General features: G+C 40.4%; 1 protein-coding gene across 4 annotated transcripts in view; it reads right to left on the bottom strand.

Moving 5' to 3' along the window:
* The window catches only part of SPIDR (scaffold protein involved in DNA repair), a 197,244-nt gene that overhangs the window by 160,090 nt on the left and 10,266 nt on the right, over positions 1 to 26,888 (bottom strand). For all 4 annotated transcript variants that reach the window (XR_005259659.1, XM_038160750.1, XM_038160739.1 and 1 more), the window contains exon 5: positions 24,512 to 24,669. Coding sequence is in view for 3 of the 4 variants with exons in the window: in XM_038160750.1 (XP_038016678.1) it covers positions 24,512 to 24,669 (158 nt within the window). In the remaining variant the exon portion in view is untranslated. The remainder of the gene's footprint in view (positions 1 to 24,511; positions 24,670 to 26,888) is intronic.

The following is a 26,888-nucleotide window of genomic DNA, read 5'->3' as shown; positions in this document are numbered from 1 at the left end:
GGGGCTTGATTCAGTAGGTGTGAGTTTATGCTCTGCAGGGATTTCCACTCACAGCACGCTGTACATGCATTGCTTGCATTGGAAAGCACATCCACAAGAGTAAACACAGCTCTTCCATAACACTGCAGGCATTTCAGCCTAAGCAACGGAGAAGCCCCAACTCTAACAATTTCTATATTAAGAGAATTTAAATCCCTTCCTCTCAGTAAAGTTCTCAACCCACCAAACAAAGCAATGAGGAGGTAATTTTTACCCCTCCCTTGAAGGCTGTGTCACTGCAGAAAAAAAACCCCACAAGATTCAAAGGATCTTGAAGAGCTTCAGTCCCTGCTCCACATCAAACAGGCATTAGATAAAGTGCAGGAACACCAGGGAGCTTAAGTGTTCCTTGGTCAGAAAGACAGTAGCTGGGAATCCTGGTATTTAGCACTTAAGCTCATCTGTTTATTGTATATAGAACACAGGCATCTAAATCGAAGTTTAATGGCTAGTTTGCAGGCCAGGACTTAGATTCCTGTAGCTCTGGCATGACGATGGGCTGAGCCACAGGAATCAGCCCATTTCTGCATCTGCCTCCAAATAGGCTGCAGTGTTTTTTCGGAAATCCACGCAACTCCCCAATCTCCCAAAGCCAATGCTGATCACAGCAAAAACGTGACAATTCAGTCCTCTTCAGCTGCCTAACCAGGTTTCAATTACCACAGTTTGGAATTTTACAATGACACTGCACAATAAAGCACAATTTATTTGTATTTGCATTTGTTAGTTAGATGAGCTCCTATCCACTTCTCTACTTCCTCAATTCAGACAGTGCAGAAATTCAAGCTGTGAGGACAACACTGGATTTTGCAATGACTTCAGGACTTCAAAAAATACTTCAAATACATCAAAGTGGTCAGATAAGTTAGTACTCAATAGGAAGTTGTTTCTCGAAAGGAAATTGCAAATTTCAGTCAAAGAGGAAGATGGAGAGTTAGAATTAACTAACTGTTCCAAACACTTCGGAAAGCAGGAAGGGCTTGTGAAGGTTGCATAAAGAAATTGCATGCAACCACATAAACAAGCTCAGTTTAGTACTATATAAGTTTCTTCAGAATATGTCTCCAAGCAAAAAAAACCAAAAGAACAAAAAACACTCAAAACTTTCTAGCATCCAAACATCTTGTTTCCAGTGAAGATCAGGGATTATTTCATATTCAGACAGCAACAAAGCAACTGGTATTCTTATTTGGCCAGTTAATCCTTTCAGCTCAACCTATGCTTATACCCAGTGTCCACATTGTGGGCATCTGGCCACAAGCACAGACAGGGCAGTGAGCTGGATGGGTTTTTAATCTGGCCTTTGTAGCCATTCTTACATCTTTCCTCTGCAGCTTGCAATGCTCCTCGGCAGCTAGGGAGAGGGGCATCCTTGTAGGGTCATTTAGTAAAAGAGATAACACTGGCACTGAGCAAAGAATATGTTCTCTACCTGCTCAGCAAAAGACACATTGCCCTTTTTGCCACAAAACACCCACTCCAAGCTGTAACTCTACCTATATACAGTATTGTCAGAACCTTTCCATTTACCTTGTTACTGTACCTGAATGTAACTGGGAATGTGCCCAGTTCACAGACAGTTTTGCAGTAATACTGTGATAGTATGGGCTTGGCACAGTTACATCACACACATTATCTTGGCAGCCAGGCAGCAGCAGCTCCACCAACTGAGCTCAAGGCCAAGCCATCAACAGTTGTGCTGAATGAGTTGTCTGCAAATTTTTACAAAGACTCTCCCATTTCTTATGTTTACTTTAATTTGTTGCCCTTATCTTAGTGTTGTACCAACATCCCAATGCAATATTCGTGTATACCCAGTAAGCTGTGAGAAAACATGCAGTAAGAGGCAACGAACTCCAGCCTTGTCATGATCCCTTTTGCAAATATGATGCTCAGAATTTTTTACTCATGGTGAAGTAAAATAGACCCTGCATAATTAAGACTGAGAACTCTGACAGGTGCATGTGTGTGTCTTGGAGCCACAGGTCTGCTCATTTCTGAACTCCGGGCCTTTCCCTATGAGATCACAGCACAACTCTAAGCTCTTTTTAACCTTCTTAAATACCATTCTCAGCAATTTTCAAGCCTTTTCCCAACAAAACGTAAAATTTTAGCCTGAAACTAGCTTATGTTAGTTTCAGAAATGACAACAAAAATGAAACATGTGTGCCACCTTGTACAATGCATGCATCTGACTGCATTTGATAGAATTGTTTTTCTGGTGGTATCCCTTCATTATGTGGCATCTGCCCCTCCCTTTCCTCCTCTATTCTTCCTCTTTACATCAAAAAAACCCCAAAAATCAAACAAACAAACAAAACCATATCAGGTAAAACATGAAACACAAGTGAAGTAAATATTGGAAGCAACTGTATTGCAACTAGAGCAAAAGATTTCTTTTAAAAATGGATAGTAGTATAATTAAGGTCTGCAAGAAATAGCACTTATTGGGCTTTACTGAAGTCACAGAATTAACACCAGAGGTGGAATGTGTGAACGAAAAAACAAGTATGCTAGTGGTGGCAGTACATTTTCTTATATAAAGGATGCCAGAAATTAGAGACCTGCACTTAGCTGGCACGAAGTGGAACACTCAACAGCCCTGCTGTGTCTTTGAAGAGCTGTGAGAATGACACCTCGCTCATTGCTCAGACAAAGACAGGCTTTCTGGAGGCCATGCCTCTCAACTGTACAGTGAACCACTTGCTTTCCACACCCATCAGTAGCTTCAGGAGCCCAGAAAAATGAAAAACTTCTCCCCACATCATGAGAGCCACATTCACCTTCAAGCACAATACAACAGTAGAAGAAATCCACTGAATGCTGGCAAAATGATCAGAGGCAGTAAGAAGAGACATAAAATAGTGTAAGAATTTGCAGATTCGGAATGAGAAAAATGAATTTTCTGTAACATGTATCTCTTCCCTGTCCCCACCACCACCCCCAAAAGTAAATCATATAGCCATGTACACTCCTGCGCAGTGGCTTTAATATGCTGAGTGATTAAAGGTGACGATGATGACTATGAGCCATACTATGCATCTTTAGAGGGTTTTCAGTTCAACACTGAGGGGCCAAATGGGGCTACTGTGTATCTAAAATAGTTTAGTCTGATTAAAGGTGTAATTATATAGTTAGTCATAATAGCTGCCATACTTTAAAAGAAACCCACCTCTCCTTCAGGGGAAGGGAAGGAAATTATGCTACTTTATTCATTCAAACACACTCTCAGTTAAATTCAAATACAGCATGTGGACTAGATAAATACAGTGACACACAGCCACAAACACTTAGTAATCCAAGATAGAACAAGGAGATGAATCTCAACCTATAATCTTCGCAAAGGGAAACTAAATCTTATGATTAAGAGTTCTGTCATATCTGTGCAGGTATCAGTGGAGGCTGCGTGTTTTCTTCTCAGCTGTCATAAGAAATTCATGCTGGTTTTAGGGCCTAAATATGAGCAAAGACATTGTAAACAGGGTCTGACACAGAGCTTAAGAGATTTATGTGTTTATACAGTTAGCACGTAGCTTCTATGGATATCCACACAGCAGATTTGCTCCATTATTGTTACTTCCAGCAAATCATCATTGCAGGTTTGCAGAAATAATGACTTCTGTCCAGAAGGGGTTTTCCTTGGCTTAGGTCACCTTTCTCAGAGAAGCAGGTGATCTCAAGTAGCATCTACTATTCTAGTATAAGACAGGGTCGGGGAAGGTGATTTCAGTACATAGTTAAACCTTTTGAACTAATGCTTCTGGTTACACAGGAGAGAGGATGAAAAAGCACAGTAGATAAGCTTTGGTTTTTCACCATATTTTTTTACTGACACTCCAAGTCTACATTTAACACCACTGAAGCCATTTAGAGAACCTTGCCCAGTGACTACTGCCTCTAGACCCTCCATGAGATTCAATTTCCCAAGGAGACAGACACAACCCAGATCTAATTCACTTGGACATGAAGGAGGGAAGGCACAGTCTACAAAACATTCTAATCCGCAGAAGTCCCAGCTGCCAAACCAAATGACATAACTAGTCTGGATAAAATACATGTCCCATTTCAAGGGAAAAATACAGGGGAAGGCTGAGAGATACAGGAAAAGAAATTTTTTGTCATCCTCGCCAATAAAGTTTCCAGCTATACACCTGGACGCTTGAACACTCTCTGAAAAATCTTCCTTTGGACTAAAATACCTCCAGCATTTGGTGTGCAATGAACAAATCTATTGAGTTTCACTGTTTAACCTTCCTCCTCTCCCTCACTTTTATTTATTCAGCACTGGTGTTAGTCTTCTGAAATATTCTATATTTCCACAACTGAACATACATTCCCCACACTAATCATTTGATGAAAGAGAAGGCTGACCAGGACCCAGCTGAGGCATCACATTCCACATAATTTGTTAAATAACACAAAGATAAATCATCTTTATAAGTGCACAGTTTTTAATCAGCATCCTTTGCCCAGCACAGCTCAGCGGTCAAGTTCCAGGAACAATTTTGAGTCCTGTCATCTCATTTTTTTCCAAGCATTGTCTCAAATGATCCTGTGGTTACATCACTGCACCTCCCTTGAGCTAGATTTCTGTATCTTTTACATGCTATCTGCTATTCTTCAAGTTTTTACACACTTGATAAGGGAGCAGAAAAGACAACTGAAAATATACAAGAAAACATTATCTTGCATCAACAGAACTATACAAGAAAAAAAGCCAGCAGAGTAAGACACACTTAAAGCAATAAAATTACAAAACACCACATACAATAGTTTTATGGGAAAGGAGGATGAGAAAATATTCTTTTCCAGATTTCACACCATTTTCTCCCCCCCCCCCCCCAAACTGGGTGAGGTAGGAAGCAAGACAGTTTCTTGTTCTTTTTAATTTTGCCCTGAAATGTACTTTAAGTAATTGCAAGTGAGTGACACCTAGTGATGAACACAAATCTGATCATCCTCCACTCTCCCACACAGAGAAGATAAGCCAGCAAGCACCAACAGGTAACTCAGGAGTGGGTGTTTCAGGAGTGGGTGTTGAATCATGGGAACCTGACACTACTATGTTTCTCTCCCTTAAAAGCCAAATATCCAGTGAGCCAAGACCTAGAAACTTGGTGCACAGCTAAAAAGAATAAAAATAAAATGGCTAATCTGTCCAAACAAGAGATGGTGAAAACAGATCTAAATCACGACCTGCAAATTCACTTCTCTATTCTCTTTAAAACCAATCAGCTCTCCCTGGAAACACCAAGTTTTCCCAGAGACCTCATTCTTAATTAAAAGTATATATCCCAGAAGCAAACAGGAAGAATGGGTTTCTCATTAAATACTAAAATATCAACAGCTGTCTTAGAGACCAGTTAGTGATGTGTCTGGTGTTACAAATGCTGTCCTGTTGTAAGGAACTTAGAAGCTTGTCAAAGACTCTTATTTTGCCAGTAGTTCCAAAATTATTGCTCACAGAGCAGTTACTGGAAGTGAAGGGGAGGGGATCTAGTGTGATTTCTGGTAGGGTTACAGGAAGGAAAAGTATGCTGCTATGCAAAGTAGCAACAACACAGTCCCCTGAAAGGGAAGCTGGAATAAAGAGACTGAGAAAACTGGTCTGATTTTTTAACACCATGAGATGGGATAATCCTGTACATGGGAAGCTCACCCCGACCAAGAGATTTCTTTGCTTAATGCATTTTTAAGAGTAGTCCAAAGTTCCAGAGCTGAGAGTAAAATATGAAATCCTGTAGGAAAGGGAAGTGATTAATCTAGCACAGCAATTGCCGCTTTTACACACTTTGCACCGTTTCATCTATTTCTGTCACGAACAGGATTGTCACTGGAAACTCAGAAGTAGCTCCAGCTTTAAAGACAAAGTCTTTACATCATGATTAAAAGCCATCCAAGGACAGGAATAAAAAAAAAAAAAAAAAGAAATCATAAAAATCAGCAGGCAGAGGAACACATGCTCCAACTTGCAGACCTTGTTCTGCTCAGTAAACCCATGGCCATCTCCTTTTCTCTCCTCACAGATTCATGCGAGGTCAAGCTATTTTTTTTTTTTTTTGGTTAATCCTTCTGCAAACATGACGGAAAATCCAAAAGTCTGTCAAACTTAAAGCCATGAAATCCCAAGCTCTCTGGAAAACTAACGCAAGAGAGCCATCTACCATGCGAAGGCAGGACTGTCGGGGCTGGGGCAGCAAGGGCCGCCGCTGAAACTTATTTGAATGAACTTGACCCAGGTTGGCGGGTGGCCAGCGCCCGACGTCACCCCGTGACTTAACAGAACACAGTGTTCTTGGCACCCACACAAGTATGTGTTGAAATCCATGCTGGAGAGGGAGAGAAAAAAAAAAAAAAAAAAAGTCAGTGCATGTTTCAAATTAATAAAGGAAAATGGTAATGAAAAGGTAATAAAATGCAAAGGCAGCATTAGATGTTTTTAATTGTATCTGCTGCATTTTCTCCCCGATTTATTAGTTTATTTATTACTGGTGCTACCTTATGTACTAGAGGCTCGGCATATGGGTAGTTCTCCCCAGGACGAGCCCTTCCCTGTCCAAATCCCGTCCCACGCGCTCTCCCTCTCACCTCTATCTGTGCCCTACCTGGAAAATTCCAGTGCAGCGCTCAGCCAGGCAGCGAGGGCAGGCAGCGGCTGCGTTGCCAGGGCTGCCCCTGACTCACCCCCTCGCCCAGCCCTCCCCCAGAGGCAGCACAGCAGGCACCCCAAGCCTATAGAGGATGATTGGTGACACAGTTATGTCACTCACCAATGGATTGTGCTAACACCTTGTCACGAGATGACAAGCACACAAGTAGAAGGAGGACAGGCAAAATAAACTTAAGGAACCATGAACTCTATGTGCTTCCTCCACACACCATATTGCTATAACTTCCCTTTTCTGCATTTCCTCCCTCCCAGACTAACCCTCTTTCTTCTCCAAAGCCAGGCCTCAAGTCCTTTTCCTTCTTCTTGCTGGCCACCTCTTATCTCACTGATGCCCTAGTCTCCTCTTCAGTGACTGATCAAGACATTTGATGCCTGTTGGTGCAGGATCAAAACCAGCTCACACACACCTGCTGAGGAGACTCTCCCACAGCCACTTCTTCAGGGCCTGGACCTGCCACCAGCAAACACAGCAGCATCCTGATGGCACAAGTCTCCAGTAATGCTTTACGGCCAGGCCATCACTCATGACAACAGGAACACAGATTCAGTTTCATCCTTATTACCTTCTGTACACACATCCTCAGCTTAGCACCTGTCCATATCATTAGAGGAACATATAAGGAGATGGCAAGACAAAATTTCTCCCTACCTGGACAGCCCCTGCTGCTTCCACCATTTCAGTGCAAACCTGAAAAGCTGCATCAGTTAATATCTTATCCCGTGTTCCACAACCCTTCATCCATCAGCTGAGAGACGAAAACATTTCTATCTAGTTACAGATTCTCTAAAAAGATGTGCATCTAGCAGACAATCCTCATCTTTGGCCAGTCCTTCCAACATCCTGAGCCCATGTTGTATGTGAAAGTTGCACTGATTATTTTTCATCTTGACTATTACACACTTACAAATATAGAAATAAACCATCTGCTAGCCAAAGAGAGGGGAAAACTTGCATAGGAAGCAATTAGGCCCTTTCTGGAGTCCCTGTTCAGTATCACAGAACAGTGTTTCCAAACACCTTTTCTTCCAGCCAGAACTCTGCTTATGCCTTCCAAATTAAAACAGTATTAGCTTCAATACTGTAACAGTAGGGAAAAGAATTCTGCTTTAATTCCCCAAGGGTGAAAAAAATTCATGAAGACCTCAAGTGTTTATGTTTTGTGCATATAATTTCCCGATGGGCAAAATGCCATTTTCTGAGTAACTGCACCCTAAAATAAAAAAAAAAAAGTCTAGAGATATTAAAAAAATTCTTACACCATTTTCTTTTGCCTTACTGTGGGATATATCAAGAGGACATTCGCATGTGAAAAAACCACAAATGCTAATCAGGAGAAAGCAGAGAATGAAAGAAGAAGAATGAGTAACTTAAAAGCTCCCTACAAAAAATATACAATCTTTTGACACAACCCTGTATAAGTGAAAATTTTCACAGAGCAAAAGAAAAAACACTGGACTCAGTTTCTAATGTCATCTTTTTATGATCAGACTCCAGATCCAAGAAGGCACCAGTAGAAGAGAAAGTGAATTCAGAGTTTGGCAAGTTACAGGAAGAAACAGCATTCAAGTAAGAAATACAAAGATTGCTGATGACAAAAAGGACAGGGAATTAAACGACACACACATTTGCAGTGACATGCCTTGACTTGACAATTATCTTTAAGAATCCTTATGGAAGGAAAGTTCATATTTATTTAACAAAGATGTGCTGGCATTCACACTGTACATTTCCAATGTCAAAGCAGCTGCCTGCCCATTCCCCTCCAAACACTCCTGCAGCAGAGATGGGGGGAAGATTTTCACAGAAGAGGGAAGTTCTTTGGTAGTCTCATGTTTACAAAGGAGTTGACTGGGTTGTCAAGGAGGAAAAAGCCCTGCAGCAATCCTCATACTACATGCTTTGAATACACACAATTAAATTTGTCACAAAATTACGGATGAGTCTTCCGTGAAACTTTGAAAGCCTGCCCCAGTACCCTCGCCTCTCTCCTAATTGGCTTTGGCAAGGAGCATCAAGATACTGTTAAGTCTGAAAGTTTGCTCGAGAACCAGATCCACAGGTTAGAGAAGTTTTCTCGAGCCACTCCCAGCTGGCTAGTGGGCAAACCACAGAGAGACTGCCAGAGCCTCCAAGGAGGGCAAAGTTGAGGGCAGGATGTGACACACTTACCGCAATCACGCAAGCTACTCGTCTTCCTAACACTCAGTGTGGTTTACAGCCTCTAAGCAAATGAACAGGACTGTTCACTCAAAAAGGGTGAGATTCATTTTTTATTGTATTATTAAAGTGTGTATTCACTAAAATCGTTTGTTCTTACACCCTTCAAATCTGTGAATGAGATATGAAAAAAAATTAGCTGGGATCTCTAACAATTAAAAGATAAAGCAACAAGTCCTCATGTTTTGTAGCTGACCACAAAAGCAGCAAGGCCATACATTGCCCCCCTCTTTCCCCTAAACCACCTCATCTCTCTGGAACATTAAGTTCTGTCATATTTTCATTTGCAGTTTAGGGAATCTCAAGTGATTGCATGCAATTAGCTGCACCAGGACCAAAATCAGAGTAACACATTCCCTGTCTGCGGTATATAACATTTGAATTAAAACTTTCAACTGAAGCATGTTATGTTTTTATTAAACATACAAAAGAAAACCCCACCTATCGACAAGTTTAATGGTAAAATCCCATTTTCAAAGCACAGCTGAATCCTGAGCCATCTCTAACCATGTAAAACGATGTACATATGAAAGCAACCACAACAGCAAACAACTACAGCTAGTTACATACCCACCAGGTAGGAAAAAAATGCAGGCAAGAGGGGTACTTTTATTTTCTTAAATACAACACTGTCACTTTAAAGTGAGGACTATCAGATGGGTCATCCTCCTTAAAAACAAGTGTAAGCAAGACTCAGATACTGAAAAAGCACAGAAATATCATGTAGTTCCGTTAGCATGCCAGGTTACTAATTTGAGAGTTGGGTCATTTGCTAATAAAGCAAAGAGCACTTATTGTCTGTAATGTTGCAGAACCTGACAATCTAACACGCTTCCCTACTTTCTCCTCACCCCTTTTTAAACATAGTTAAAATACCCATTTGGAGGGTCAGAGAAAAGAATCTAGGACATATGCATAACAAGAGTGAGTTGTTAAGTGCAGAAGCAACACAAAAACATGACTTCAGAGCAGCAGGAAGTGCGGTAGCACATGACAGATGCAATCAAATCCATAGGTGAGTAAACCCAGGACAATGGCACAATTAGTCTGGTGTTGCGTTTCAGCTTCTGCAACATTTAAACTAGAAGCATTTTATTTCTATTGCTTTTTTACGACACCCGATCTGTCAGTCCTCACAATGCTTTGGTCTGGAAATGACTTATTACCAGATGAAATGCACAGAAAATGAGTGAAAGGAAAAAATGTCAAGCTACCTACAGGGCAACACAACAGGATTTATGCCATCTGTGGTTACAATAAATACAGACTGAGGCAAACAAATTGCACCTGACTATGTATACAAAACTCAAGACCTTTCAATTTATTAACTAGAAGTTATTACTGTTTGCAGGAAAGGAGGTGATGTTCCTTGCCAGCTACATATGGCAACATATTTCTAGATGCTTGTTTTTATTTTTACCAATTACAGCTTAGGGGTAATGTGTGTATGTGTGTGTTTTCTTTTTCAAAAGCTAGTGCAGGTTGAGGTATTTTTCTAAAAACAAACATACACACCTGTAGTAGTGACCACATTTTAACCACAGAAACAAAGTGATACAACCCACCAGGCTTCTGGATTCTACAGCTTCACAATCTTAAAACAGATTTGTACTCACATCTTACCTAAGTAAAACGTCAAATTGGTGTCTTAAGTGTTAATTTCATCCTTATGTACTGCTAATTCTTTATGTCCATAATTATCACCTTCTTCACTTTAATCTTATGTTTCTGCTTCATTATGGACTAGTTTGCCTTAGTTTGTCCTCTGTGTGGTCTTTCACAGTTTTAGCAAGTATTGATATTCCACAGTAAAGTTTCTTCTCTTTCCAACACATAGTTAAGCTCATAAAACCAAACAAAAGAATTCCTTTGTAACTTTTTCCAGCATTGTTTGTTTAGATTTCTACGCATGCAATTAGTCTAGTTTCACGTAGCAGAAATTAAAACACTGTTCTTGCTAGAAACTGCAGAGACTGGGACTAACGCCTGCCAGAGAGACTGAGGCACCAGGTACAAAGCTTCAGTTTCATTAAACAGAAACAACAAATCAGATTTGCTGCTCATTTTAAATGCAAGTAGCAAACCAGGGCTTCCTTTTGCTTTAATCCCATCAACACTGGCATAACGCCACATAAGATAACATGTTAACAAGGCTCTGGAAGCTGAGGACTTAAACACACAATAAAGCGGCAATTAAAAATTGTGGAGATGAAGGAATAACCAAGTGAGAACAGCAAGAACAAGTCAGGCCAGAGACTTGTTGAACTCAGCATCCTATCTGGGACAGTGGCCCATGTGAGGTACAAAAAGCAAAGAAGCACAAAGCAAGTGAATGCTTCTTCCCTGATACACTCCTGAGGAGTGAGGTGACCTGCAACTCTAGAACTTCCCAAGGGAGCATAATCTGAATTAATAGATGATTCGAATTTTCTCCAGAAAAAAAAAATCCAATAACTTTTAAACCAAACTGCAGAATTCTGGTAATATTCTAGAATTTCTTATATTCTAATTAATGTTTTAATGTCAGCAAAGAAAGTCACTGGAAGGGACCACAGGTAGGTCCCAGCCATAGATTTCTGATTAAGTCATCATGGTTTATTATTGCTGCAACATCTAAAGAAGTCTCAGAAAAGATATGAGTGTTATGCTGAGAACTGTACTAAAATGTACAAAAAGAAGTGGTGATCTCTGTTCAATGAATTTGTGGCAGATAATGAGGCTAAGCAATGAAGTGCATTTTTAAAGAGTCACAGTGCTAATCAAAAAGAATACATTTAAAGATATTTTTCTTGCAGTTCAACCTTACAATACTACCAACACTCTGGGATCTCCTTCAGAACATTTCATTCATTCATTCCAGTTCATTCCAGATCTGGAAAACACAAGCATCTTCTTTTCAAAAACAGAGCTAGTGCTGCTAATAAGCAGATGGAGAATTTTTACAATTACTGGCTGCAAGTCTTATAAAAATTAAATCCATTTGCTGTTCTTCCACTTAAAATGCATGGTAACAAAGCAACAGAAATTAGCATTCAGTGGTCTCTTAAATCATCCCTCCCTGCTCAAAATGTGAAAATAAACCAGCACACATTATAGCACCAGCAGTCTTACTTTTTCAGCTCTATGATGACGACAAGGATCATGACTGTGTCAAAGGCGAATGACTATTGTCTGCATTATTACTTCTGACTGTTCAGAGCATCTGGAGCATGCAAGGCAGAGAGCAAACTTCCACCACCACTTTCCAAAATCCTTACAAATTAATTGATGGCAATTAACAGCTGACTAGTATTTGAAAACCCTGCAACTCACAGGCAGAGGATGTAAAAAGTTTTGCTTCTTCACAACCAAATTTTTGAAGTCACAAGCAACTTCTGCATTAAAAGTGCAGAAATGCTCAAAGTAGCTGCAAAGTTTACAAACAACAAAAAATTATGCTGGGAATTATGTTATTATAACATAGTGCAACTCTTCCCCCTCAAATCTAACTGTTATTCTTGCCTTCAAAAAGTAAGTTGTACCACAGAAGTGTGACATAGAAGTTATGTTCCCTTCCAATCGTACATAAAATCATGTTCTAGTTTTCCTTTCCATTATATTTCCATTATTTCCTGAACTACGATTTCTTCTACCTCCCAACAAAATGAACTATTACAACTTAAAAATTTATACTCAGCAACCACAAGGATGATCCAGTAAGGAGATATGTGAAATATTTTTCATTTAGAGTTGCCAAAGTGATGAATCAACTCAGCATCTTCATTATCAACAAGAGTGATTGATACATTCAGGTTTTCTTCTTTTTTCAACACTGAAGACCCAAACCAGAGACTTTGCCACAGATTTTTCTTCTGACTTCGTTAGATTTGAGAAGCCATCAATACGTATGGGTATAATTTATCTAAAATTGTAAAGCCACACAAAAAGAAAAAAATCATTCTCTGCCCTGTTCTGATGCCCTCTTAATCTTTTTTCTCCACAACTGCTGTGGTTAATGGAAAGTTTTTTCAGGTGAGAAAAGCATCACAGAATCTTTAAATTGTAAATAATATAAGCCACAAGTCAAAAATAATGTACAGATCAAATATAGCTCTACTGTTTGCATAGGAAAACTAGACTCAAGTGCATATAAAGGTTACCAAGTAGAGGGGAATAATCACCCTCCTGGCATTTGTTTCAGACTTGTTTCATGTAAAAACATTGGTTTTGTTGATGTTCAAACTGACAGTCTTATCTATTGTCTGGCTCATTGCTTTTCAGCCATGAGAACGGCAATTATGTCCTATTTTATTTCCTCATCCTAAATTTGCCCCTTTCAAAAACTCTACCTAGCCTGATATTTTTTAATCCACCATTCCATGCATAAACTATTCAGGAGAAAATATATCTCTTTCTCTTCTTCTCCTCCTTCAGTTACTACAGATTGAGGCTGATGACAGTATCTTAGTCCGAAGAGATGCTTTGGCCCTTCCTTTTAAAAGCAGTAAGCAAACACCACACAAAAACTCTTATATCCTTCCAACACACCACAAATATCTCACATTATAAGCATTCATCTGTTGAATTCCATAAAGGAGGAAGAAGTAAGTCAAAGCTTCTGTAATGTGTCCTGGTATACAGCTATATAATCTGGTTTACAAACAGCTATGTAAAACTGTTGCATTACTGTCCATAATATGAATTATTTTCTCTGTACAAGTCTGCAAAGAACTTGCCAAAAGGCGACAGGATGCTTTACCTGTAACTGTCACAAATAAAAGGTCTTTTTTCATTTTCTGCCTTTAAGATTATACACTATTAGAGTGGGGTATTTATTTATTTATTCTTTTTATACAGTTATACTGTTTTCCCATTCTAAAATATACTGATAGATACTGATTTTTATAGATACTTCTATTTCATTTCCTAGACAAATCACATTATTACTGGAACATACCAGATTCACAACTTGGCAAGACCAATTTTTTTTTTTTAGTTTCATGATGCTCCAATGCACTTCAACAAATGTTTATGTTTAAAAAAACCCCAACATAGTGCTTCTCCAATTAGCCATAAAAATTAAAGATTTCAATTTAAAAAAACCAACAAACTATACACAAAAAAAGCGCAGACTTACCTTCGCATTTCTCCCTCACCTAATCAAGCAAACCAAAGAAACTTTAGTCTGTGACGCTCACTCCAGGGAAGCTAAACTGTTCTCTAGACAAGTCTGGCTAGAGCCATCACCCTCTACAAAACCCATGCTGTCTCAAAAGCTTCTCTCCTTCCCTATGTCTGTACAGAAAGCTTTATTAAAAACATGAGGTAAGCATAAACTAGGCTACGTGAAAGAACACCCTGCAGAAGCCACACAGAGCAGCAGGTGGTAGAGAATACAGCTACAAAGGGCATCCACTGCACTGACCAAGCGGAGACTCATTTGCAACATTGCCTTTTGGTATGTGACCACTCAATTGCTCTGCAAAGGAAGCACCGAGGGTGGTGGTAAAAAGGACAAAAAATCATACACGCTGAAAAGCCCATAGCACACAAACATGGGAATAGCTGTAGGGGAGTCTACCAAGGACCATTCTACCCCCCTACTTTTGTCTCCAACTATGATTAATGTCAGATGTTTAGAGAAGAGTAAAAACAGGACAAGCATGCAGCAGTGTTGCTACAGAAGAGTCTTCCTGATTCCAGTTTGTGGCTATAACTAGAGGCAAGATCTTTCTATTTAATTCTTAACAGATTTGTCTTGTCTTTCTTGAGTTTGTCCAGTTAGTCTTGAACCCATGTAATCTTTCAGTATTTGTGTCATTCTGCGACAAAGAGTTCGGCAGCTCATATCAACTGGATGAATGAACTCCATTTTAATGCTGAATCAACCTGCTAGTTTCACTTGATGTGTCCTAGCATGAGACAGTGCCCAGTCATTCAGTTATCTGAATGACTTCTTATCTATTTATGAGGCATGGGTTTCTTTCATGCCCTCCCCACAACAATCTCTTTATGAGGTTGAAGATTTCTATTCTCTAGAACGTTTTGCTCCTACCAACTTGCTCTGATGTTTTCAAATTCCACTGCACCTTTTTTCTTATGAATGGAAAGACCAAAGCTAATATCCACAAGTATAGTTTGTGTGCAAGCTTAAGGGATTCTTAAAGTCATGGTGTTTTTAGAAGCCTTTCAGAGTACTTAAAACCCAAAACAAACCTCAACCCTTCTCATACCTGACTGTTAAGGTCAGGATGAAGCTGCTCTGCCCATTGTGTCTGCCTTCACAAGCAGACAGTTCTAGTCTGGTTTTCTCACTTAGCTTAAATGTTCCCTTTCCCATGCACAGGAGGGTGTCAAGGTGTCTGTAAAAGAGCAACAAGTGTTTCTAAAGAGTTGCAATCAAATGAGAGTACTTAGTGGTACAGGACTAAAATGTTGCATTAGTCAATACAGAACCAGGGAACTGACACCAAACAATGGCCAGGTGAAGGTGAATGGGGACAAGAGAATGAAATAGTGACTGTGCTGAGAAGAGGAGACAGAGTGGGAGGAGAACGACTGGGATTGAGTCAAAAAGAATGCCACTGTGCTGGGACTGAGCAGTGAATCAACAGCCATGTGCAACAGCTTCTCCATGTGTCCAGGAAGCTGGAATAACAAAGCTTGGCTGAAGTTGTGAGTAGTGGGAAAGATATCATATGAAGTAACAATTTCATAGCCTATTTCCAGAGAGATTGAGGACAAAGATAAAACCAGCAGGTAGTCAAGGTTGTTGCCCTCGTCTGAATGCAAATTATGTTATCCTAAAGAGGATAAAAAGGGATGGAGCAGCTGTCCTATACACAAGAATGTGCTAACAGATTCCTGCAAAGCAAGCAAAATCCTCTTTAACATACTTTAACATATTACAGCTATGGAGTTAGAGACCATCTCCACAGAAGGGGTTAATCAGTCACCAGGTTGTTAGTCTGGAACATGAGTGTCCTGATAACAAAAGAACTGTAAATCTGAACTGTCATCTACAGATGATTCAGCCGTTTGTATAGAAACTGCTTATCATAGAACATGACACAGACCCTGACAAACTGGATATGAAAGGCATTACATTTTCATACCATTCCCATCCCTTCTTATTGTTCCCAAGAAAGTCAACCCCTTGCCCTCGCCCAACATTTCATACCTCCAAATTTCTCAAGTTCTATTATACATAGTCTCAGTTTTATTCCTTTTGTTCTGCCCCTCTCTTATCTATCCAACACACTTCCACACTGCAATGGGAGCCAGGAACAAAAGTCATGTTCCCAATACTCTACCATCAAACTGCACTCTTTACAAGCTAAAGATACACTGCCATGACTTAAAAAAACCCCAAATCAACCACAAAACAAAACCCCACATAACTGTCTTCTTCCATATATAGATTTGGAGGGAGCTTCATTCATTAAAGAGAGATACACAGGAGCGTCATCCATTAAAGAGAAACACACTGGGAAAAACCTCAGGGTTTTTTAATATCCCTGAGGATAGTTTAGAATTCTTTCTAAACTTTGGTCTTACTGTGCTTTCTAATATATTCTAAATTTACTATTAGATCTTCACAATCCAGTAGATTCTACAAAGAACTGCCACACACTAACCCTTACTACAAAAGGAACTTTTCTGTTTTTGGTGAAAATTGAAAAGGAACTCATTAGAAGGGGAAGCCTAAATACAAGGATAGTTGGATGATTTTGGTACACTTCATGCTTTAATTGTTCTACCAGGAATTGGATGACCTTGGACATTTAGGTGTCTTATTTTCACCTAAAAGCTATTTTATAAGCAGTATGACACATGCAATTTTTTTTTTTGAGACAGATATATGCATGCCTTTCTTATACTGCTGCCACAAACCTCAAGACCAGTAAAATTCACTTGTGAAAAGATGGAAGCTGCAACTGCACTAGGAACCTTGAAATGACATGCAATGCTTTTTTTCCACAACTGGTTGAAACAAACATCCTTGGTAGTAAAAGAAAGCTTTACTTTCCTCAATAAATTAGGTCACTCTTCTGATGCCATGAACTAACAAAATGGATGACAGAACCAGCCACTAAAAGACCATAAAATTATTTTTAAAGCACCATGGAAACCCACAAGGAAGATGTAACCAAAGGCTTTTAGAGAATTCAAGCCATTAGCCAATCTACTCTGTTCAGGTCTCTTTCCAGAACTACAGTATTTAGAAAGCACATTTATAAGAAAGAGAAATTATGAAGACTGGTCTTATGTGTCCCATTAAAGTTCTCTTCCACCATTTCTTCAAAATGAATTTCCAACAAATTCAAATCTTTCACCTCCAATTTATCCTGAAGTCTCCTGAGATAGTTTGGAAGACAAAGTCAGACAAATCAAAACTCAGCAGCTTTCTCACTGTGCTCATGACCCTTTGCAGAATACAAAACTATTAGCAAATTATCCATAATAGCAAACAAGAGAAAGCCTCATCAGAGGTGAGTAAACCAGCAAGACAAAAGCCTTTAACTTTCTATTAATGTTGTTAATTCCTCTGGCTTTATCCTCTGTCTCCTTTCAAAGGAGAGCATTGCACTCCCAGCAGTGCATGCTCCACTCGTCCCTGTAACCTCTTCTGCTGCAGCACCAGGCAATCTACCAACAGGAGACAGACGAGACCCTCTTTCTTTCCTTCAGCTCTTTAGATGGAGGTCAGGGCAAGCATCTACTGCTTTGCTTCTCCCCATTATTCCTTAAGACCCTCTGTGGTGCTGTCAAGAGCCATGCTCCAGAGAGGTGCTGGACCTGAGGAAATGCAGATGCCTTGTGTGGCATGCAGCTGCAGGACAGGCCTCTTGAATCTTGTTTAAAACGCCAGGCAGACTTGGGGAGGATGTGGGAAGACCACAAAGAGAGGGGCATTCAATACATGGATGCCAAGACAGCAATGCTGTCAGCTGCGCTTAAAGTTGTTGCTCTCCAGAGCTGTGTAAGAAAGAATACGGGGCTCAACTGAAGCCTTAAATTAAACAAAGCAGAGGGGTTGGATTAGCATTCACAAACAGCCTGGTGCTTCAAACAACAAAAATACATTCTGGGAATGACAGCTCAAGGCAGCAAGGTCTAAAGTCTGTTTATGTCACTGTCATAGATGCTGTGATCCATCAGATTTCATGAATCCAGGATGTGGTACACAGAAATCTCTGCTAAGCTTAGTTAATAAGTCATCCAGGAACTTCACAAACTAGGCACAAAGAAGCACAGCTACCTGAGTGACACTGTGGAATCACCTACAAAAGCACCTGTATGTATGAAAACTGTGATCAAAGATGCTTCCTTCAAAATGAGCATCACAGACTTTAGGCATTTTGACACTGCCGAAACCACACATAACGTGTATCAAGAAACTCATTTAACTGTGTCCTTGAGGAAGACAAGGAACCAATTCAGCCACACTGATATTTGAACCCCTGTGGCCCAGAAATACGAAGAAAAATAGTCCCAAGATGGTTTAAACCATCAAAGCAAGGAATATCTGAACCACTTATGTATTAGCTGAACTAGTGTCATCAGTCCTGTTTTATACTTAATGTTTAACTACAGACTGAAAAACAAGCTAGTTGTAACACAAATAGCTATAGCACCCCCAGAAACATCATGTTTCCTATTCTGATAATCTGACCAAATAATGGAAACAGAAAGTTGAGAGGGGAAATATTGTCTGTGACTAAGGAAAAAAGTTTCAAGGCTTGATTCCTGTATCAGAAGATGCAGAGACATCCCTGCAGCCAGGATACAGCAGAAAGCAGCTGGTGCGCAGGTTCAGTTTTGTCTGGTCATTCAAGTATAAATCCTTTCACTCTGCAGGCATGAATGGAAAAGGTGTCTGTTTCTGTACCACTACTGCCTTGCAATCTGCTGACCTGTAGGTCCTGCCTAAAAGGCCCAGCTGAATAGCCCAGTTCTACCTGGAGGTATAAGGTTCCTGTTTTGGGAAAGACAAGGAGGAGACACACAGAGAAGGGAGAAGGATGCTGCCCAGATAGGTTATGCTGTCCTCATCTGTCAGGTTTTCCAGGATCCAAACAGATAAAGTCCTAAGCAACCTGCTCTGACCTTGTATCTGAGACTGTCTTGCGCAGGTTGAATTGGAGAAATCTGGAAATTGTTTCCAACCTGAATTATTCCATAAATTACACATTTAGAAAAAAATGGAAGTTTGTGGGTATTTTGTATATACACTTCAGTAATGAACTGACAAAAGTAAGTGCTTGCAATAACACAATCATATCATCACCCTTTATCCATGTTAAGTCATCAGTCTGACAGGATGACACAAATTCCATTTGCCATAATAATAATTCCCTACCTTGAGATAACCTGTTTTAAATTCTGTTACACAACCATAGTTGTAGACTCAATTCTAATTACCAAGTCAATGTTAGTTATAATTACCATTATAATGGAACAAGAAAGCTAGGACACAAAAGCAAGTCCAGAAATAACAGCAAATCTTGGCCTGCTCATATTTTAAGTGACCTCTTCAGAATTTCATGAAGTATGTGGAATCTCCTCCAATGTAATGCCACAGAAGGACAGAATTTGTTTTGAGGGCTTTTTTTTAAGAGCCAGGTTAAGACAGTAATAAATTAATGAACTAAACAAGTGAATGAACCTTAATTTGAAAGATCAGAAGGTCTCAGGTAAAAGACACAGACCTACATATATCCATGCAGGAAGGACTTCTAAAATAATGCATTCTCCACTCAGGAAAAACCCCAAAATAAACCTTTTGCACAATATTAAAATGATTTTCGCACTTTATTCAGTATCACATCAGATGATCCACTGTCAGGGTACACAGACAGCTCACAATAGAGAACTGAGAATGTGGTAAGGATTTATTAAAGAGTTCTGAGACACATAACACATTAATAATCTCTTTTTCAGTTGTCTGTCTTCCTTCAGCATAATAGTTTGGGGATATTACCACTCTCTATGTATTCCAGTCCCTAGCAGGTGCCCATGAGAGAGCTGGAGAGGGACTTCTTACAAGGTCTTGTAGCAATAGGGCAAGGGGGAATGCCTTTAAATTGAATCAGGGCACCTTTAGTTTGGATATTAGGGAGAAAGTCTTTACTGTGAAGGTGGTGAGACACTGGAAAAAGTTGCCTAGAGAAGTTGTGGGTGTTCCACCTCTGGAAGTGTTCAAGGCCAGGTTGGATGGAGCTTTGAGCAACCTGGTCTAGTGAAAGGTGATGCCTATGTCAGGGGTTCGAAATTGGATGATCTTTAATTTTCCTTCCAAGTCAAGCCATTTTATGGTTCTGAGATTCAAAGGGAACAAGCTCTTAACCATGTGACTTTTTGTTAAATTTTCATCCAAACCAGAAGTTAAGATCAGCAGACAAGCATCTACTGCACTTATTCGTGTGCTGTGCAAATAAAAAGGATCTGCTGTAACCAGTTAAGCTTTATTCATGCTACACAGCAAATACATAAGACTAATTTCTCACACCATTCTGGGATAAACCTTACTTGTTCCCCACGCAAAGCAAGCAAATCGGGGTACCCATCAGAAATTGATAAAGTGGATTTACCAGAGGAGGCACAAACAAAAGGCCATACTCTTGTAAGATACCAAAATTATATACTCCATACAAATGCTGGCCTACTTTAAGGGATTAAGTGTTTTGAGGAAGGGTTCAAATGGGGAAAATGATGCCACTCAGTGCACAGAGCCAGAGGAAGTTCCCAGTTTCAGAGGCAGTGTGGAAGGAGAGAGGAATTTACCTATAGGAGCACACATTTTTATTTAATTCCTAGCATTTAAATATTTATAAGTTTAAAATAATTCCTAGATAAGCAGTTCTTACAAAATATGGAACTTAGCTCACAAGACAAAAACTCTTAGCTCACAAAACAAGTTTGGCAAAAAGCAGTCACTACCAATACATAAAAATAGGGAGTTTTTCAATTTTGAAGTGATCACATGGCACTCTTTTGGAAAACATGTATGCTGAAAAACCAGCATTAATGGTTAATCTTTATTTTAGTACTATGTTCTCCAAGAAAAAAGTTCCCCTAGGTATCCCACCACTGGTAACTGGAAATCAAGGAACTGTAAGAATAGAACCATCTGGGTCACCTTGTCAGATCTTTGTCCTGCATCGTTTTAAGCAAAAATTCAACCACTTATAGGTCAAATGAAAGCTAACATAAAATAACTCCCTCATCCCCTAAAAATAGCTAAAGGTAAGTAAAGCATGGTCCTGTCATATCTTGCACATGCTTCCTTCAAAAATTCTGAAGACAAAAATTAGCTGTTACCACAAGGCCAGCTTCAACTTGCCTTCCTCATTATCCTCTATCAAGCAGCTTTACACATCAGAAGTGGATAGCTGATAGGAAAGACACAGCACAGGGACTTGGAACATAAACTGAGTCGTGACTGCAGCTTTACAGCCTAGAGATAAGCAAGAGTCTTATCTTCCAACCAAAACAATATGTGAAGCTTTTCTATGCAGTTAATATCACCAAATAGAAGTAATTTTAAAATTAGATATATTAGTATATAAGGGAGTAGGGGAAGAGATTTCCCAGTAGAAACATAATACACTCCTACCAAGAGTAAATACTACCATAAAGATATTTTGGCAGTAATCCTAACCTCCAGAACCTCTTGGTATTTGGCATATTTTGAAGTGGCGTAAAAGAAATTTCATGGTCTTTTGATTATCCACACACTCCATTAGATTCTAGATATTTGGTAAATACCACAAAAATGATGATATATCAACATTTGGCTTTTTTTTCCCTTCCCTCACCATGAAATAGGCCACAAAATTAACAGGCCTTTTTAAAGAATACTCATACAGCAAATGACCTCCTATAGTGAACAGTGCTTTTCTATTCTGTCTTGGAAACCTCTTGGCTTGCCCGCAGTTTTTTCTAGCAGCTTTTTCCTTGGAAAACAGCATACCCCAAATAAAGTAAAACAAAGACTGCAGCAGGAAGAGCAATCACTGGGGATTTACCCTCCTGCATACACTGAATTCCCAGAAGAAAGTTTTCTGTTGAGGGTGACCACCCAGAAAAACTCTCACATTGTGGTACTTCAGCTGGGATGGGGGAAGAGGAAATCTGTAGGGACAATCTCAGTTTCCCAATGCACCCACATCATTGTACTAGCCTAACTATTCTGGATAGATTTAAAACTTTTTATTACAATATGGTTGCATCCCAAAAAACCCTCTCATGAGCATCATTAACATGAACGTGTCTCATAACGTTTATCCAACTTTCCATGTACACTGGGATAAGTCATGCTGGTGTAATAAAAACACGACAACTTTTACCACTGGCATAAATCTCAATTCTGTTTTCACAGCTTTATGCAGACCGTGCAGCCTCTTCTGATGCTGCAGCCTGGGATTTAGGCTCTATAAAATAAGTTCTTTGAAACTTGAAAACACTTGACTAACCCTTGCTGAACTCTGAACTACAGATGCTACAGTGGGACTGACACCCACAAGAGCCTGATGAGTGCCAGGTGACACATATTGCCACAGCCAGACCCGCTGCTTCACAGAATCACAGACTCAATTAGGCTGGAAAACACTCCAAGATCACCAAGTCCAACCTACGACCAAACACCAGGTTCAACTAGACCATGGCACTAAGTGCCACATCCAGTTTTTCTTAAGGAAAGATCCCTTCAGGGATGACTCCACCACCTTCGTGGGCCATCCCTTCCAATTTCTGATCAGTCTTTCTGTGAATAAACTCTTCCTGGTGTCCAACCTGACCCTCCTTTGGCACAGCTCGAGGCTAAGTTCTTTTGTCCCCTTACTCGTCGCCTGGAAGAAGACTCCGACCCCACCTGGCTACAGCCTCCTTTCAGGTGGTTGTAGAGAGATGAGGTCTCCACTGAGCCTCCTGTTCTCCAGACTGAACACCCCCTGCTCTCAGCTGCTCCTCAGGACACCTGTGCTCCAGACCCTTCCCCAGCTCCGTTGCCCTTCTCTGGACTCGCTCCAGCCCCTCAATGTCCTTCTTATGGCGAGGGGTCACAGACAGAGCCACCGTCCCACGCTCCGGCCCCAGCAAGGCAGCAGCACCCTGCCATGGGGCGGATTCCTGGGAAACTGGAGCGAGCGGGACTCCCTGTCACACTCACTCGCGAGCATTTTAATACAGAATCGATACATAAACGAGTTTCAATAAGGTTTTAATCCGCTTCGCTGACAGCCGGGTCCGTGGCCCCGCCGGCCGAGGTTCCCGGGCCTGCGGTGCCCTCTGCCGGGCTGCTCCGGCACCGATCCCCGGAGGATCCGCTCCCGCCGCTCCCACACCCGCACCTCCTCGGGCCGATGGTCCCCGACTGCCAGGCCAGCGCTGCCCCTTCCCCCGGCTGCCCCTCTGGGGGTCACAACCCGGCCCCTCCGCTCTGCCCGCCCCGGCTGGGGCTTGCCCGCCACATTCCGGGGAGCGCGGCCGGCACGGGGCTCCCTGGTGGGGACCAGCTCTCAGCACTGGAGAGAGGGTACATCAGAGTGACAGGGTCAGTCAGGTTGGAAAAGACCTCGGAGATCATCGAATCCAACCTCTGAACAAACACCACCACGTCAACTAGACCACGGCACTAAGCGCCACGTCCAGTCTTTGCTTGAACACCTCCGGGGACAGCGACCCTGCACAGCACATTGCACAGCACATTTCAAAGGTTACTTCAGCCTAGGGTACCATCACATCTCAAGTCTTTTCACACAGGTCAGTTCATTGCAAAATACGAAATAAACATCTATAGTTGACATGGAATGCTTCTTTAGAAATAAACTTACATTTTCTCCAGAAAAAAAAAAAGCTGCCATAAAAGCCAGTAAAGTTCTGTTCTCACTGCTTTCCTTTTCTGGAGCTCTGCAACCCTCATCACTGAAAAGGGAGTCCTACATGTAGTCCTTTACCCCATCATGCTCTATTTCCAATACCTGGGGTTTTAGATAGTCACACTCTCAAAGTACTAAAGAGAAATAGGAAATGGTCTCTCACCCACCACACTACAGGAAATTTGGGCACCAACTTGTCACAAGCATCCAGGGACTGTAGAGTCCAGATGATCATCTCTGGTGAGAAACCCACCCACCCGATGACTTTTTGCACACACGCTGACATACAAGAAATTCAATTTTAATATAAGAACAAGTTGCTTCACTCCAAGGGTGACCCAGCACTGGCACATGCTGCCCACAGAAGTTGTGGAGTCTCTGCTCTTGGAAATACTCAAAACGAAACCCAACAGAGCCCTGCACAGCCAGCTTCAGCTGCCCAGATGTGAATACAGGGGTTTGACTAGGCACTCTCCAGAGGTGCCTTCCCACCTCAGCCATCCTGTGATTCAGTGACACTACCAAGCTCTGTGAGGGGCACTGCTTGGTTCTGAGGTTTGGCAGTCAAAGAAAATGCCTTGAAATTCTTGTGTACAGAATTACTTCTGGAAAGATAAGGTAAGCAAAATCCTCACACTGCCCCAGTTCAAATGCAAACAAATATGAATACATTCCATAATTATAGCAGCACCTTTTTTTCTTAAACTTGGAACAGTTTCTCACCTTACAAAGCTCATCATTCTCCTCTTTGACAGGCAGAGAATTAGTATTTGCACAAGAGTCCGAGTCTGATATCTCTACTGGGATGTCCTCTTTTTCTGACCCATCACACTGATCAGTGGAATCAGTATCCTTTTCCCAGTCAATAAGCTTCCATTCATCTAAAATAGAAGATTGGTAAAAAGAGTTTTTCTTAATCACCATCTATCGTAAGCACAAAGTCAGAGTAATACTACAGCTATCCTGAACTTGGGGAAGAATTGCAACATTATTTCTTGCCTATGTTCAATTGATCTTTAGGTTTAAGTACTTTGTGTCTCACAAAATCTAAATTCTACTAGCCAAAAGTGTTCTGTGAGGAAGGATAGAAATTACATACATACAAAAATATTTCAAAGTACTGTCTGCAAAGAGGCAGTACATTTAACTGCCCAGGTGGGTAGGGTGTTCTCTTCGGTTTAGTTACTATTAATTTTTCCATGGTTTAGTTAGGGGGCTTTTTGCTCAGATGCATTGGATTTTCCATGTGAACTTGTTCAGAATTCACTGTTCTAAGCAAATGCCTTAATGTTAACTAACATCTGCTATTAGTGGTAACCCTCACAGAGGAACAAAAAAGCTAGTTGAAATGGTCGCCTCCAAGAACACCATGCCTAAATGTACAGGCTTGTAAATCAAATCTCTAAGCACATCAAAGAGAGAATTGTTGAGGACAAATTAATAGAAACAGGAATAAGAAAAGATGGAGGTAAAAAGCCAACAAATAAAAAAAGCCCTACACAAACCCACAATGCAATGGCATTGTAAAAAAAGAGATGCCAACAGAAATACAGAACTTTTTTCCACCACCATCAGGACCATGTGGTATTTAATGCAACTCCAAAAGTCCATTTGTAACTCCAAGGATCTACTGAAGGGCACAGAGACCTGAGCTGCAGTAGCACCCTCACAATCCTTTAGGTCCAAATGCCACAAGGTACTGAGAGAGATAATTTCAATGTGTTTTGCATAAATGAGCATGTTCAAAGGAGAAGGGATGAAAGATTTTTGAGGGGTTGCTTCTCTTGCTTTTGTAAATGTCATTTTTCTAACACTGGAATAGTCATGTACAGAGGAGAGGCAGCAGAGAAAGAAGGCACCTGCACCATGCTCCAGGCATCTGTACAAATCCATGGAACTGTGGCAGTACCTTCTGTACTTGGCAGTGCTACTGTAATCTAAATACTAGTTTCTACACTGACTTTTCAAACTCTGAAGTCACCCAGACAAACACACAGCTATAGCGCTGCCTCCTTTTACACGCACAAATGCATTTCTGTTTCTGACTATGAGGAAGCTTCATCAGAAATTTTAAACACAGACATCAGCAACCAGGTAGCTCAAAGAGGTTTCATTTGATGCTGTGTGACAAGTGGCATGCAACTTGTGACAATGGAATAAATTCCTTGATGAATTTATTCCAAGGCAATCCATTTTATCTTGTCACACTGAAGTACTGACACTCAAAGTGAACTTCACATGAAAGGGAACATGTCTTTAAAACATGTCTTTAAAAAATACTTTTTCCCTACTGTCACCACACCTACAACTGTATCTATATACGCACACACACAGATAGGCACACTGGGTACAATACTAAAATTGGTGTTTATCATGGTTACTTCAAAAAACATGGAAATTATAGTTCTTTTACTGCTCACTGCTTTCAGGATATTTTTGGGTTAAGTAGAAAAACATGAAAATTATTGGATTTTCTCAGTAACCTTCAAGCAGATACATAACACATCAGGGTTTCTTCAATTACACAGAGAAACCAAATTTTGCTAAGCATTAAAATATGTCTGTGTATTGTCTCTTTAAAAAAAAAAAAAAAGGAATATTAAAGCCTGCAGGACATACTTGCAGGGGACAAGTGAATGATATTAATGGTAGGTTAGAAAAATTCCTATTCAGCAATGGATTGCAGTTTAGAAAATGAACAGTCTTTCCTTTTCAAAAAGAAGAAAATTACTAGGAATTACAAAAGATAGCCATCAGATATGTCAATGACAGTGTTATATAGATGAAAGGAGAAAGATTTTGGATTTTTGTTTTAAACCTAAGGAGCATATTTCACTAGTGTCACTCACAAAAAAAAAAGTTGGCAATCAGTCAATCTATTTGCTCAGCTCACAGCAGCATTTGAATGCTTTGCCAGACATCCAGGATCCAGTCTAACTGTAAGATTTCAGATCTAGCTGAAGTACCACAAAGTTAACCTATTTTACATTATAAAGACTTCCTAACAAGTTCTAATGCAACTTACACATTATCCCAATTAACACTTCTATAACAGAGAATACAATTTTTTCTGTTTTCAGCTGCACTTTTTAATTATTTT

This window comes from Motacilla alba, chromosome 2 (genome assembly GCF_015832195.1).
Source record: "Motacilla alba alba isolate MOTALB_02 chromosome 2, Motacilla_alba_V1.0_pri, whole genome shotgun sequence".
In the NCBI taxonomy this organism is placed as follows: Eukaryota; Metazoa; Chordata; class Aves; order Passeriformes; family Motacillidae; genus Motacilla; species Motacilla alba.
Note: the sequence above shows the minus strand (reverse complement) of the source record. Positions and strands in the feature narration are given on the sequence as shown.